Below are 15,270 nucleotides of genomic sequence, written 5' to 3'. Positions count from 1 at the left end.
CTCAGTCCTCGGCATGAGAAGCAGGGCCAATGGGAAACCCTCCATGCTTGGAGCCTGCAAGAAGCCCCTGAAGGTCAGGTAATTTTCAGCTTGACAGACAGATGCACAGACATGAGATTCACAGATGGGAATCTGCCAGAATTAAATGCAGCACAGGAGAGAGTAACTGCAGTGATTCAGCAGGCGGCAGGGAAGCAGGGCACAAGGCGAGGCGCGCGTGCGACTCAGCTCCCGGACTAGCCCTTCCAAAATCCGTTCTAGAAAGAAAACCTTGATCATGTGCTCTAGTGAAAAAGCAAAGCTAGAGCTTTTTTTTTTTTCTTTAAAGAGGAAAACTTAATGATACACACCAGAAAATAGAGACCAAGGAGTTCTTTTCTCTGTTGAATGTTTCATCTGAACATTCCTTGCGACAGAGATGCCACTGTTTAAATGTGTGAAATAACATTAATCATTATTAATATTTTCAAATGCCATTCTGACAGATGCATTCATGTGGATTATAAAATAAGCATTAACATTAAATATTTATAGGGCATTTCCATAATGAAAAGTGCTACATCACTGCAAATTCATTCTCACATCGTTTCCACGTTATAGTTGCTACATTGTTGAGTGACTTTATTGATCTTGGGAACACAAGTCTCCTTCTCTTGGCAATCAGTAGGAAAACTGGATTTATATGGCACACATTTGTTTCACTGGAAATTCTGTGGGGAGATCACTATTCTGTTAAGTGGTGGAGACTTCCCTGGAAGTTTATAGACTTCATAGCAAACCTCTAACTTCTTGGAAGTCTGATTTCCCGCAATAGTAACCATCTGGAATGCACCTGAGTATCTGGTAGTAAAAAAAAAAAAAAGATTTCTGTATCCAAAAGGATGTTGCACATTATTTTGGGAGAGCTTGTGTCCTCTCATTTTGTACACGAACTGAATCAACACCGGATATCCCGGCCCCCAGCAGATGGGAAATAGCACATTAAATGGAGGGTTGGAACAGAGGGCACGGAGTGGCCACTCCTTCAAGACCATCTCCTTTTCCAGCCCCATTTTGCTTGTACACCTGCCTGCTAGATGATGGGGCCTCTGGGCTCTGTCTGGGCCCTTTGCTCTGCTCAGGCCAAGAGTCTTTTGGGGGAACCCCATCCCCTCGTGGCTCCAGCTCCCACCTACCTTCCCATGTGGTCAGATCTGCACCTCCAGCTCTGCTGAGATGTCACCTGGGCCTCCTCACCTGGGTGTTCCACAGGTAAATCAAAGTCCCCCATCCATATCACCTCCTTCCCAAACCTGCTCCTCCCATCGCCCTTGGGACTGGCAGCTCCATCCACACACAGACCTTAGAGTCATTCTCTCCTCCTCGCCCTCCTCCCCGCCCCCACTCCCTCCCCCCCCACCGGGCCTCAACAAGCTCACATGCCTTTGCCCCTCTTCTCCATGCTTGTTGCCATTATCCGAGTTAAGGCTCTCTTCTCTTCCGGCCCAGAAAACAGTAGTGACTGTCGAAATGGTTTCCCTGTCCCTGTTTTGTCCTCCTCCAGATCCATGCCAACAAGGCCACCGCTAGGCCAAAGGTGCCTTTGTACAAATTAGAAAAAGATGCCTCTTCCTCAAGACACTGTACAGCCCTGATTTCCTTTGAACAAGACCCTTTACTGCCATCTGCTGGAAATGCTCATAATAAATATAGTTATTTGAGGTCCATGATGTGAATGACACTCCCTTAAATGTGTGTCCTTGTGCAGTGTACAATCTGCATAATCACGCATGTGGCTCTGGCTGCCAAAGTGAGCTCTTTAAAACACAAATGTAATAAGTAAAAATCATTAGATAAAAATGCTTGGTGTTAAATGGATAGACCCAATTGTCTGGAAGTGATGTGTAAATGATGAGTTCCTATGTTACACAATGATTTCATGAGGTGCCCTGAAATTCAACCCTGCTTTAAGACTTATTTGTCCTCTCAATTAAAAATATATTATAAAACATTTCCCCAACATTAAAAGGTAAATTATTCATTCTCAATAGCTCATTGTGGTCCTCCATGGCCTGACCCCCACCTCATCTCATTCCCATCCCCAACTGCCAGCCCTGCCATTTCCCAGTTTGTTCCTGGTACACAGAACTCTCTCTAGTTTCTGGAAGTGCTACCTACTTCCTCTAAACTTCATCCTTGTTCCTCCCCAACCTGACAGTCTCCTCCAGCTCAACCCCTCCCATCTGAATATGGTAATTCCTACCAATTCCCAACCCTTTTGCCCATCAGAATAATTTGGGGGAGTTCTGAAAAACCCCGATGCCCAGAATATACCCCAAAATTTCTGGGGGTGAGACCCAGGCATCAGGAAAGGAGAGGGATAGAGAGATAGAAACATTGATGAAAGAGGAAACATCATTGATTGGCTGCCTCCTGCACGTGCTCCACTGGGGATTGAGCCCGCAACCCGGGCATGTGCCCTGACCAGGAATCGAACCCTGACCTCCTGGTTCACAGTTCTACGCTCAACCACTGAGAACCACCAGCCAGACTCACCTTCTCCATTTGACTGAGGAAGATGCTGGATGCTGGGACTGGCTGGAGAGAGGGGGCCGGATATTAATGGCGATGCCATCCTTCTAGGTCAGCGGTTCTCAACCTATGCGTCGCGACCCCTTTGGGGTCGAACAACCCTTTCACAGGGGTCGCTTAAGACATCCTGCATATCAGATATTTACATTACGATTCATAACAGTAGCAAAATTACAGTTATGAAGTAGCAACGAAAATAATTTTATGGTTGGGGGTCACCACAACATGAGGAACTTAAAGGGTTGCGGCATTAGGAAGGTTGAGAACCACTGAATCTAGAATCTAGAACCACTGAATCTAGAACCACCTAGAATCTAGGTGCTCATCCTCTCTTCTATTTCATGTGCAACTGATGAGCAAATCCTGTTGGCTTTGCCTTCAAAATATATCAGTACTCTTCTCTTCCTCGGTGCTTCACTGCCCACTCACTGGATCTCTGATGTAGCCTTCCAGCTGCTTCTCCTGCTTCCACCCTGTACCGCCCCCCCACCCCATCAGATCACTTCTGCCTCTGTTCCAAACCCTGCAGAGCTGCTATTGCTAGCTCTTATCCCCACCCCCACTCCAATCCCAGCCCCTTCTCCCTTGGGCCTCATTTACAGTCCAAGCCCCCTCCCCCAGCTGTAGCCCTCTGGCCCCACTGCTGTTCCCCCAACACTCCCAGCACCTGCCTTCCCTCAGGCTACGGGTACCCATCCCCAGACATCTGCAGGCCCACTCCCTGGTTTCCTTCAGATGGGCCTTGCTGGGTGGCTCTATTTTACAACTCCCCTCCTCCTCCCTTTCCTGGAACACCCTATCAGTAGAATCCACTTTATTTGTCCCCCAGCACTTAGCACGCCTGATGCAGCACACCCTCCACTTGTTTGCTTGCTTCTCCCTCAGGAATGCATTCTGCTGGAGGCAGGGATTCCTGTCTGTCCTGGTCTAGGCTCTGTCCTCAGCGTCTATAATACCTGGCCCACAGTAGGTGTTCAATAACTGTTGATTCTGAGAACGCCACTGAGAAACATAAAGACACTCTACTCTGGGAGCCACTGTAAGTCCTGAAAGACCTGCTGGCTCAAAGTCACAGTGTGATTGCTGTGGAGGCTGGGGGCTCTAATCCAAGACACATGAAAAATCCTAGCAACGGTCCAATTCTATGACCAGAGAACAGCCTGAGGACTTAGTGTGTATACTGACATGCAGATGCTTAACAGATATTTGTCGAATAAATAAATGGGAAAATGTAAGCTTTTATCTGAACCAAAGATGAACAGAGATGCCCGTGATTCAAAAGGCCAAATTTTGTTTTATTATGCACGAAGTGTGACTTTTGCCAAGCGGAGACACAGAAGGTATTTAATTACTTTGATTATACACACATTATAATGGGCCAGGGTGGTGTAGCAGAAAGTGCACAGCTTGGGATCGGAAGGTCTCAGGGAAGCCCAGCTCCTGCTGGGAGGCTGTGGGATCTCTGGGTCACCCAAGTGGTTTCCAGTCTCAGTGGGTGACACGAGTTTAACAGGTTGTTTTAAAGTTTCATTCATCTTTCTCGAAGCCAGCATCCCAGAGCCAGAAGGTTTTCCCATCAGGTTCCTGGGTTCTACCCCAGACCCAGGAAATCAGGCCACCGGAAGGGGTGCAGCCAGGAACGTGCATTTTGAACAAGCATCCCCCAAGCCTGTAGGCCTGCTGCTGAGAGACCGGCTACCACTTTGCTCCTCCGAGCGGTCCTGGAACCAGCAGCATGGGCATCACCCGGGAGCTCGTTAGGAAGGCGAGTCTCAGGTGCCACCCGGCCCTTGTCAACAAGATCCCCAGGTGATCCCACCTTGAAAAGCACTGCTCTATCTCACTGGACTCAATCGACTTTCAGAGTCCTCCAGCCTCTCTCCAACCTACTAAAGCAGTGGTCGGCAAACAGCGGCTTGCGAGCCACATGCGGCTCGTGAGCCGCGGTTTGCCGCTCTGTTGACTAATGAGTTTGCCAACCACTGACCTAGACTCTTTTTTTTTTAAAATATATTTTATTGATTTTTTACAGAGAGGAAGGGAGAGGGATAGAGAGTTAGAAACATCGATGAGAGAGAAACATCGATCAGCTGCCTCCTGCACACCTCCCACTGGGGATGTGCCCGCAACCAAGTTACGTGCCCTTGACCAGAATCGAACCCGGGACCCCTCAGTCCGCAGGCCGACGCTCTATCCACTGAGCCAAACCGGTTTTGGCTGACCTAGACTCTTGATTCCAATAATTACAGGCTGTTGTTGTTCCTTGTGATTAAGCCCCCATCCCAGTGGTCGGCAAACTCATTAGTCAACAGAGCCGCAGTTTGCCGACCGCTGTCCTAAAGGATCCCCCTGAAAAACTTTTCGCCCAGGAGGGCTTTCATTTCACAATAAGGGACAGGCTCATGGTGCCGAGGTCTGTGTGCCTGACAGAAGGTCCAAGGGGAGAAGTTCCCACGAATGGATCAAGGCAAACCTTTCATTGGTAACGGTGCTCTGTGAGCGACGGGGACCAGGAGGTCAGAACAGGACTGTACATTTAAGGAGGAAGAGATTGCGCTTGAGGGAGAAGTAGGAGGGGAAGAGGGACCTGGGAGAGAAACTGGGTCCAACCCTGCCCGCCGGGGGTTTTCATGCTGTGGCTGCAAGGGGCTCAGCTTCCAGGGAGATGGTTTGGGGAAGTTTGCTTTTCTCCCTGGTGGACTTTCCAAGGATTTGGTGTCTAGGGAATCCCCATGGGCAGAGTCCAAGACATGATTGCCAATGGCTACGAGGACCCCTTCAATGAACTAACCACACTTATTTATATAGATTTGTATTTTTATATATCTTAAAAATTTAAAAAAAAATTGATCTCAGAGAGGGAAAAGAAGAGGGAGATAGAAACATCAATGACGAGAGAGAATCATTGATCAGTTGCCTCCTGCACGTCCTCTACTGGGGATCAAGTCTGCAACCCGGGCATGTGCCCTGACAGGAATTGAACTGTGACCTCCTGGTTCAACCCACTGAGCAACACTGGCCTGACTATATATATATTTTAAAGCATCCTTGAAATTGTGAAGTATATCTTCTGTTTACGACATAAGAGTACAAGAACAAAAATGAAGTAAAAAGTTCCCAAATATATAAAGAACCCATACAGCAAAACTCTCATCTCTTAGTAAAAAAAGTAATTTTAACAACCAATATGGGAAACGATTTCCTACGGACCCACTGTAGACAGAGAGCCATCTCTGTAAAGTGGCAGAATTAGGACGTTGGCTTTGTGGAACGCACTGAAGATGCCTCTGATGCTCTGGTCAACGTTATGTATGGACACTGAGTCCTAGTCTCATACCCCGGAGAACCGATGTGTAATGGGGACTTTATGTAAAGTGAAGACCCCCTTTTACAAAACGAATAGCAACCCCCATCCTCCCGTAGCTTCTCTTCTTTGGGAACCTAGATTCTCACACATTGCATTTGCCTACGCAAGACACACCTTTTTCAGGGCTGGTCTGGAAAAGCCACTTTCCTGTGTGTTCTCTTCCTCCCGTGCTGCTCACCTGTCCATCTTATGCCCTTTTCTCTCCCCTACAGTCTGCAGAAACTGATTAGCAAGCAGGCAAGCTGCCACCCAGCTGCCACCCACAGTAGCCTTGAGACAGCACCCCTGCCACCCTGTGTGAGAGGGGCCCAGTGGACGGTGCAATCTGGGGGCGGGTTACCTGCCCCTCGAGGTCACATTACCTGCCAGGTACTCGATGACTGCCGCCATGTACACGGGAGCACCCACGCTGATCCGGTACTTGAATGTCCCTTTCTTCAGATAACGCATCAGCCTCCCCACCGGGAAGATGACACCGGCCCTGGCTGAACGGGACAGCTTGGACATTTTCTTCTTCCCGCTCCGGCCCGACATCTTGCCTCCGTTTCCCTCTCAGCTTGCTGATACAGTGGCTTCCTGGCGCTAGCACAATGATGAAAAGGAAAGAAACCAGGGTGAGGAAGGGCGGCTGGAGAACATCTTGGGAACAGTGAGCGGTCCTAGAGCGCTACGTGACGTGCCTGACAGTCCCGGGAGGTGGCTGAGACCGGCTGTCACCGCAGGGCGCTGCAGGCAGGAAGCGGGGCGTGGGGTCTTTGCAGGCCATCGGCAGGCCCACCCACAAACCTCTCCCCACCCCATCAAGCCAGCCCAACCTCAATACGAGAGGCCAAAGACACTGTCACTAGAGAGAGGCCATGGCCTTTTAGTCAGCGAATAATGGTTTCCAAAGATGTCCACTTCATCACCCCCAGAACCATTTCGATGTGTAGCCTTATGTGGCAGAAGGGACTCTGCAGATGTGATTAAGTTCAGGGTCCTGAGCTGGGGAGCTTATCCTGGATTGTCTGGGCAGCTCTAATGTAACTGCAAAGGTCCTTCCAAGAGGGAGGCAGGAGATGAGAGTGAGGAGCGATATGAAGGAAGGAAACGAATTCTCCCCTCAGAGCCTCCAGAAAGGACCAGACCTGCCGATGCCATTTTATTTTAATGTTTAAAAATTTTTTTAAAATTGATTTCAGAGAGGAAGGGAGAGGAAGAGAGAGATAGAAACATCAATGATGAGAAAGAATCATTGATGGCTGCCTCCTGTGCGCCCCCTACTGGGGATGGAGCCCGCAACCCTGGGCATGTGCCCTTGAAGGGAATTGAACCCAGGACCCTTCAGTACACAGGCCGATGCTGTATCCAATGAGCCAAGCCGGCTGAGGCTGCCGGTGCCATTTTAGCCCAGTATAAGGACTTCTGACCTCCAGACTGTGAGTCAGTCTGTTTTGTTTTAAGCCACTAAATTTGAGGATGATTTGTTATAGCAGCAATAACAAAACTAACATATTCCTCTTTTCTCTGATTTGCTTCTGCCTGTTTTAATACATAGTACTTTATTCATAGCCTTGACCTACAGCTCACAGCTGATTTCCAATAATTCGTAAAAACCGAAACATGCCGGAAGAGGCCACTTTATTGAATATGTTGATGCGTAGTAACCAAACACCGCAAATAAAAGTGAGAATGCAGCCCGAGCTTCTGCTCCTTGGAATTTGGGGGAGAAACTTCAGAATCAGCAGGAAGAGGTGACTTCAATACAGTGCCCCCAGAGACGTGTGTATTTCAGGAAGCTATTTTTGTGCGAAGATAAAACAATTCTATGCTTCTGTAAGAGTCTCTAAAAGGCTAACACTAACTCAGAGAATTGTAATAGAGCTTAACTTGTTGGTCCAGGGAGTACTGTGACCAAACAGTAGAATATAATTCAGAATAAATAAAAGCAAATTATAAAGGACAAGCAAGCAGGACCAAAGAAAAGAAGCCAGAAAACTTGTAGGAAATGTTTCAATGAATCAAAGCTCTCTGCCCCCAAAGGCAACATCATTCTCTGTGGCCATCTTGTTTGGGAATGGACAATGAGAAAGTCAAAACTAAGCTGAAAGTGGTTCTACCTGTGGAAGCAGCCATTTCAAATTTTGGTTAGGTCAGCTTTCTAACAGCCAAGATGACAACGAAAAAGGCCTAAGAAAGTGGCTAAGAATACAGTATGATGGAAGAAAGCTCTAAATGAATGCATGGCTAGTGTGAAAGATACAAAACTGGGATTTATTTAATCCGGATGAAAGAATGAACATAGTGTTCAATTTTCTAAAGTATCTGATTGCTCTGTTATGACTGAGGAGTTTTATATGAAACTATGGAATTAGCAACAAACCCCATTCTCACTACCCTCCTATTCCCAAGTTAAAGGATGTGAGTTTGAGGCATTTTATTACATACCTCACATACATTAATTTCAAATGCATCTGTGTATTTACTATGCTCCCCCTATATATGTCATTTTGCCACCAAAAGATGTAGGCATTCATTCTAAGGACAGCAAACAGTCTTAGAATATTATCCCTTTCACAGTAAGACGCAGCAATAAGATAATTATCACCATTGTCAGAGCTACATTTTCTGTGCTTCGGCTGTCCAAGGCTGCTAACTCTCAGAAGTAGACTTACAGATAGATGTCCTCTTGCGGAGGAAGCAATCAACTGCACATTAGGATTTTAACCATCGATTTATGTTACGGAAACTTAGGTCAGGCATCAGTGAATGTTCTGCGTACCTGTTGTTGGTCATCACTGCCCCGGGGCCAGGGGCCACATAAAGCACTGTGGAATGGTCCTTGTCCTCAGAGAGAGCTCCTCAGCACGTTTGCTAGTTGGTGGTGCTGTTCCAATTGGAGGTGGCTCCCGGTACAGTGGAAAGAGCCCAGGACTGGGAATAGGAACCCCAGGGTGTGGTCCCACTTCTACATAGCTAGCTATGTGAGCATTGGGTGTCATCGGTGTGGGCCTCATCTATAGAATAGGACAGTGACTAATAGATCCTGAAGGTCCTTCTGGCCTTAAATGTTCCTATTTTTTTCAGCTTTCAAATGGTTCTGGAAAAGAAGTGTAGTCCCTTTAAGAAATAAGTTCTAGCCCAGCTGGTGTGGCTTAGTGGTTGAGCGTCGAATTATGAACTAGATCATGGTTTGATCCCTGGTTTGGGCGCCTGCCCAGGTTTCAGGCTCGATCCCCAGTAGGGGGCATGCAGGAGGCAGCAGATCAGTGATTCTCTCTTCATCATTGATGCTTCTCTCTCTCCCTCTCCCTTCCTCTTAAAAACACACACAACAACAACAACAACAAAAACCCCACAAACAAAAAACACCACCGCCACCAAAAAACAAGAAAGAAAGAAAAGAAATGAGTTCTGGAGCGTAAAGAGCCTGTGCATGTTCATAACAATGTGTTAGTACTGGTGGCTCCACTAAGCCAATTTTGTGCTCTTTCTAGTTACTGGCAAGTGGAGGGAGGGGAAGGATTAGTAGGTCTGGTTGCCAAGGAACCACCTAAAAAGTGCATCCCAGGGTGGACATGCCCTGTGGATAGGGGCATGCTGGCTGGTCACATCTCTCCTACCAACAGAGAACCATGCACAGAGGACAAAGGCCACAAGGGCAGGACCTCCCTCCTTCTCCTTCATTTTTCTCAAGTGAAAATGGCCAGAGAATGAGTCGGTGTGCAGGATAAGGCGAGGGGCTTTCCCAATGCCAGTCAAAAGGAGTCACACACATCCTTAACAACTGGGAATTAGGACCAGCAGTAGAAGAACAGGTGACATCAGGGGATTGATGCCAGAAACACTCATGACTATAAAACAGTCAAGTAAGGAAAACCAGGGTTAGATCAAATAGACAAACATATCAGCTGGATATTTATAACTTGTAGGGGTCACCCCAAGCACAGCATGTATAACAAGACTCTTTCTTTGGCTCCCAGACTCTCCTCTATATTAGGGCCTTAAAACTGAGTTGAAGATGCAGCTCCATTTGAAGTCTAAGTGTGACACTGACTGTTGCATGTGCTTTTAATGCATTTAAAAAAATTGATTTTAGAGAGGGAAGAGGAGAGGAAAAGAGAGAAACACTGAATGGCTGCCCCCTACTGGAGATCGAGCCTGAAACCTGAGCATGTGCTCTGACCAGAAATCAAACTGGCAACCTTTTGGTGCATGGGACGACACTCAACCAACTGAGCCACACCAGCCAGGATTGTTGTATGTAGTTTAATAGACCTGGAGAGTTCTTTGTACCTGGGGAGCCCATCTTTTCAGACATTGTGCTGAGTTAAAGCAACCAGGCACTTAACTCCTAGGCCCCAAGGGCTGGGAGGTCCCCATAATTGTAAAAACTGGACCATATAACCGAATCCCTAGGGAAGCAGGGAGGAGGCTGGAGGGAGCTGATATATCCCTCCTACTGGATTCCACAGATGGAAGGAAGTGTTTGCCTCCTCGCCTCCCAGAACTCCTTGAGAGAAGACCCTGCTTTCTGAAGACCACCCCTCCCTCCAGCCTGGGCTGGACTCTGCCTGGAGTTGTAAGAAATTATAATTTCTGGCTTCCTTCTTTTCTAAGTCACTCTTTCCCCTGACTCTATCCTTTCTTGGGAGGTCATGTGACAAAAACTTGATCTGCTTCTTGTGAATTTGAATCTTTGAAGGGCCACCCACCTAAAGACAAAAGAACTATTGCAGTGTGAAATTTCTTTTTTCTTTTTCTTTTTTTTAAAATATATTTTATTGATATTTTACAGAGAGGAAGAGAGAGGGATAGAGAGCTAGAAACATCGATGAGAGAGAAACATCGATCAGCTGCCTCCTGCACACTCCCCACTGGGGATGTGCCCGCAACCAAGGTACATGCCCTTGACCGGAATCGAACCCGGGACCCTTCAGTCCACAGGCTGACGCTCTATCCACTGAGCCAAACCGGTTTCGGCTTTTGCAGTGTGAAATTTCTTTCTATCCGACTTTCCTTTCCATCCAAACATTAATATTTCAATGTTTACATTTATTTACCTTCTGCTCTGCAGCAAGTTTTACTCTAATTAAGCAAGGCTTAAGGACTCTAGTTCATTATGTTTGTTTTCATGTTTGAAAAATAGGGTCTTTGAGTGGTTGCAGGCACTATGTGGGCACCCCTGGAGGCCACGTGGCCATGTGGGGTGGCTCCATCCTCCAGGCTACTTTGGGCATCTTAGGAGAAATTGAGGATAAGATCAGAAAAATACAACCTAGATCTGCAATATAGCTGTCCGTTCATATCTGAGGGACCAAGAATACCAAGTTTTGTAATTACGTGCAAAATGAAGGGGAGAGTTTGAAACAAGTTAACAGTGGGGGACAGGAAAATAAAACTCAAAATTCAGGGAAGGAAGGGGAAAAGGCAGTGCTGACTGCTCATTCCCTTTCACCTCCAAGAGCAGAGCAGTTGGAAGAACAAGATTGGTTTTGTGTGTGCTGGGGAAGGAGACATAGTCAAACTCCATTGTTTTAGGGTTACTTCTATGATTGGTTTTAAGCCCATAAAGACACCTATGCGTTTGTCTTTACAGATATCACAAGGGTAAATATTAAACTGTAGCACTGACTTAGACATGGACAATAAACTCACAGCAGCCTATAACTACTGTATTTTATTGGTTTCATGTTTTTTTTTAAAACATTCTACTATTTCTAGAAATCAGTATGCATCGTGTAATCTATGACATCATAGATTCACATGAAAGTATTTATGGAGTCTTTATTATTATTAAAATATATGTTTATTAATTTCAGAGAGAAAGGAAGAGAGAGAGATAGAAACATCAATGATGGGAATCACTGATCGATTGCCTCCTGCATGCCCCCTCCTGGAGATTGAGCCTATAACCTGGGCATGTGTACTGACAGGGAATTGAACCGAGACCTCCTGGTTCATAGGTCTATGCTCAACTACTGAGCCACACTGGCCAGGCTATGGAACATTTATTTATTTAATCCTTACCTGAGGATTTTTTTCTATTGATTTTTTTTAGGGTGGAAGAGAGAGGAAAAGACAGAAATATCGATGTGAGAGAAATACACCGATTGGTTGCCTCCTGCACGCGCCCTGACCAGGGCCTGGGACGGAGAGGAGCATGCAACTGAGGTACATGCCGTTGACCAGAATTGAACCTGGGACTCTTGGGTCCACAGGCCCATGCTCTTATCCACTGAGCCAAACCGGCTAGGGCTGGAGCACTTATTAAACAAGAAACTACATTAGATATTGTAGAATATACATGGCCCTTGTCCTCAAATGTTTTCCAATAAAGTTTCACAATTTCAAATAGATGAGAGGGATACAGTTCCCAAACTGTGTGCCAAGGCACCCTGAGACTCATCAGCGAGTGTTTAAGCTTTCAAAGAAAATACATTGATACTCAACCTCTGTTGAACCCCACAACTACCAGTGGTTTGTGGCAGTTTGCATTATCTTCCTTTTGATGATGCCATATCTTTGTAAAGCTGAGTTTTTGGCTGCCACTCTGATTAAGAGCAAGTGTCAGGTGAAAATCAACATGGAACAGAAAATGAGGGTGGCGGGGTCCAATCTGATCCTCAGGTTTGAGAAACTGCAGTGTCCAACGGGCACACACATCCTATTTGTAATTCATTATGGTTATTTAAGAATGGGATAAAAATATTCTTCTTTTTCTTCTAGTTCATGTGTTAATCTTGTTTTAAACAGCTACTAAATTGTGAAGACATGTATACTTAATAAGTTGTTTGGACCTAATCACTGAATAAACAGAACTAATAGGCATTTCTTTTGGCCTAGGAGCTCCCAGAAAAAATGACTCAGACACTTTGTCCTCTGTGGGCTGAGAAAGTTTGGAAACTTCTTTATTAGTGTCCACCAACAACAAACTAAAACATATAATTACGACTTGCTTAAGGTCACCCTGAAGCAAGGAAAACAAGAAGTTATTTAAATTTTTGAGTGTATTTTATCTTTAAATCTAAGTAATATTTGCACATAACAAAGTGAATAAAAAAGGAAAAGAAATGCATAAAATAAAAAGCAACAATTTCTCATTTCACTCTGTCTAGCCCAATCTCACTTCCAGAGGCCATTTCATGTAACAATTTTTAATTTTAGTTCTGGTGGTTACCTCCAAAACTCTCAAGTCTATACCTCTTCTTCCTGATTTAGTTTCACTTTTAGAGTGTCTATTAATGCTAATGATGAGAACTTAACTCCATTTTCTTCTCCATTTTCCAATTGTTGACAGTATATTTTTCATTTTTATTTCTTCCACTGATTACCTTGGAAATGTCAAATAATACACTTCAATCTCTGACTCCACCAACTTTAGGTATTACCTCTTGAGTCATTGTTACATAAGATGCCGACGTGTGTGCCCTTAATCTTTCCCTGGTCCACTCCTCTCTACCTCCTTATTTCTACCTCTGTCTTCTATACCTTCTTTGTAAAATATATTTTTTATATGTTCCAGACAGGGAGAGATAGAAACATCAATGTTGAGAATCATTGATCGGCTGCCTCCTGCACACCCCCTAGTGGTGTGCAGCCCAGGCATGTGCTCTGACCAGGAACTGAACCATGACCTCCTGATTCATAGGTCAATGCTCAACCACTGAGCCACGACAGCTGGGCTGTCTTCTATACTTTTGATTGTTCATAACATTTATATTTTGTTCTGTAATCACAATGAAATCTTCATTTTTGTCTCTAGGTTTAATTTGGAAATTACTAAATGCCCATAAGCAGCACTTACATGATTAGGACTTGGTAAATATTGCGCCCTTCAGAACTGAGTGGGGTGCTAGCCTTGCATTTCCTCCTCTGTGGTCCAACACTAGGACCCTTGCATCTCAGTATCAAGAAGTGGGTTTTCTTTGTTCTGAAACATGTTGTGTAAAATCATTCCACATTTTACTTGGCTTCACATCTTTATGGTACAGCACTCCGCCTCCAGGTTACTAGTTACAGTTGACATGTTATTTGTAGTACAGGAGGCCCCCTCCCTTGGTTTTTCTTTCTGAAATTTCAGTTACCCAGGGTCAACCTCAAAATATTAAATGGAGCCCTAGCTGGTTTGGCTCAATGGATAGAGCGCCAGCCTGTGGACTGAAGGGTCCCAGGTTCGATTCCGGTCAAGGGCACATACTTTGGTTGCAGGTTCCCCGGCCCTGGTTGGGGTGCATGCAGGAGGCAACCAATTGATGTGTCTCTCTCACATCTATGTTTCTCTCTGTTTCTCCTTCTCCCTTCCACTCTCTCTAAAAATCAATAGAAAAATATCCTCGGGTGAGGGTTAAAAAAAAAAAAGTTGTGACTTAAAAAGACCCCCAATTAAAGAGAGAATATAAATGGGAAATTCCAGAAATAATCACTTCATAGGTTTTAAATTGTGTGCTGTTCTGAGTAGTGATGAAATATCTTGAGGTTTCTTGCCTTCCTGCCTGGGACGTGAATGAGCATCTCCATGGTGTATATACAGTTCTCCACCTGTTCGTTATGTAGAAGCTGCCATCCTGGTTAGCCTATCCATTGGCATAGCATCACAGGGCTTGCGGTTAAGTACCTCTTCTTCTACTTAATAATGGCCCCAACGTACAAGAGTAGAGATGCTGGTATGCCCAAGAGAAGATGTAAAGTGCTTCTTTTTAAAATATTTTTATTGATTTTAGCTAGAGCAAAGGAGGGAGAGAGGGAGAAAAAGGGAGAGAGAGAGAGAGAGAGAGAGAGAGAGAGAGAGAGAGAGAGAGAGAGAGACATCAATGATGAGAATCAATGATCAGCTGCCTCCTGCATGCCCCCTACAGGGGATAAAGCCCACAACCGGGCATGTGCCCTGCCTGGCCCTGCCTGGGATGGAACCGGAGACCTTTTGGTGCATGGGATGAACCACACCGGCCAGGGCTGGAGTTTGGGTCTTTAAATGGAGAGGTGAAAATTCTCAACCTAAGGAAAAAGAATTGTAAGCTGAGGTTGCTAAGAGCTATGATAAGAATCAACCTTCTGTTGGTGATATTGTGAAGGAAAAACAAATTTGTGCTAGTTTTGCTGTTGCACCTCAAACTGCAAAAGTTACGGCCACAGTGTGTGATAAGTACTTAGTTAAGGTGGAAAAGGCATTAGATTTGTGGGTGGACTTTGAGTCAGCATGGAGAGACCTGGAGAGTATCATGCTAAGTGAAATAAGTCAGTCAGAGAAAGACAAGTATCACATGATCTCACTCATATGTGGAAAATAAGTAACAAAATAAACTGATGAACAGAGTGGACCCAGAGACATGGAAGCATGGAACAGAGTGGAA

General features: G+C 45.5%; 1 protein-coding gene across 1 annotated transcript in view; it reads right to left on the bottom strand.

Annotated features, from left to right (window-relative positions):
* MACROH2A2 (macroH2A.2 histone) overlaps positions 1 to 15,270 on the bottom strand; it is a 42,696-nt gene that overhangs the window by 11,401 nt on the left and 16,025 nt on the right. Inside the window, exon 2 of the mRNA XM_080688658.1 lies at positions 6,301 to 6,520. Within this exon, the coding sequence (XP_080544784.1) occupies positions 6,301 to 6,472 (172 nt within the window). The 5' untranslated portion in view covers positions 6,473 to 6,520. The remainder of the gene's footprint in view (positions 1 to 6,300; positions 6,521 to 15,270) is intronic.

This window comes from Plecotus auritus (assembly GCF_963455305.1).
Source record: "Plecotus auritus genome assembly, chromosome: 9".
Classification (NCBI taxonomy): domain Eukaryota; kingdom Metazoa; phylum Chordata; class Mammalia; order Chiroptera; family Vespertilionidae; genus Plecotus; species Plecotus auritus.
Note: the sequence above shows the minus strand (reverse complement) of the source record. Positions and strands in the feature narration are given on the sequence as shown.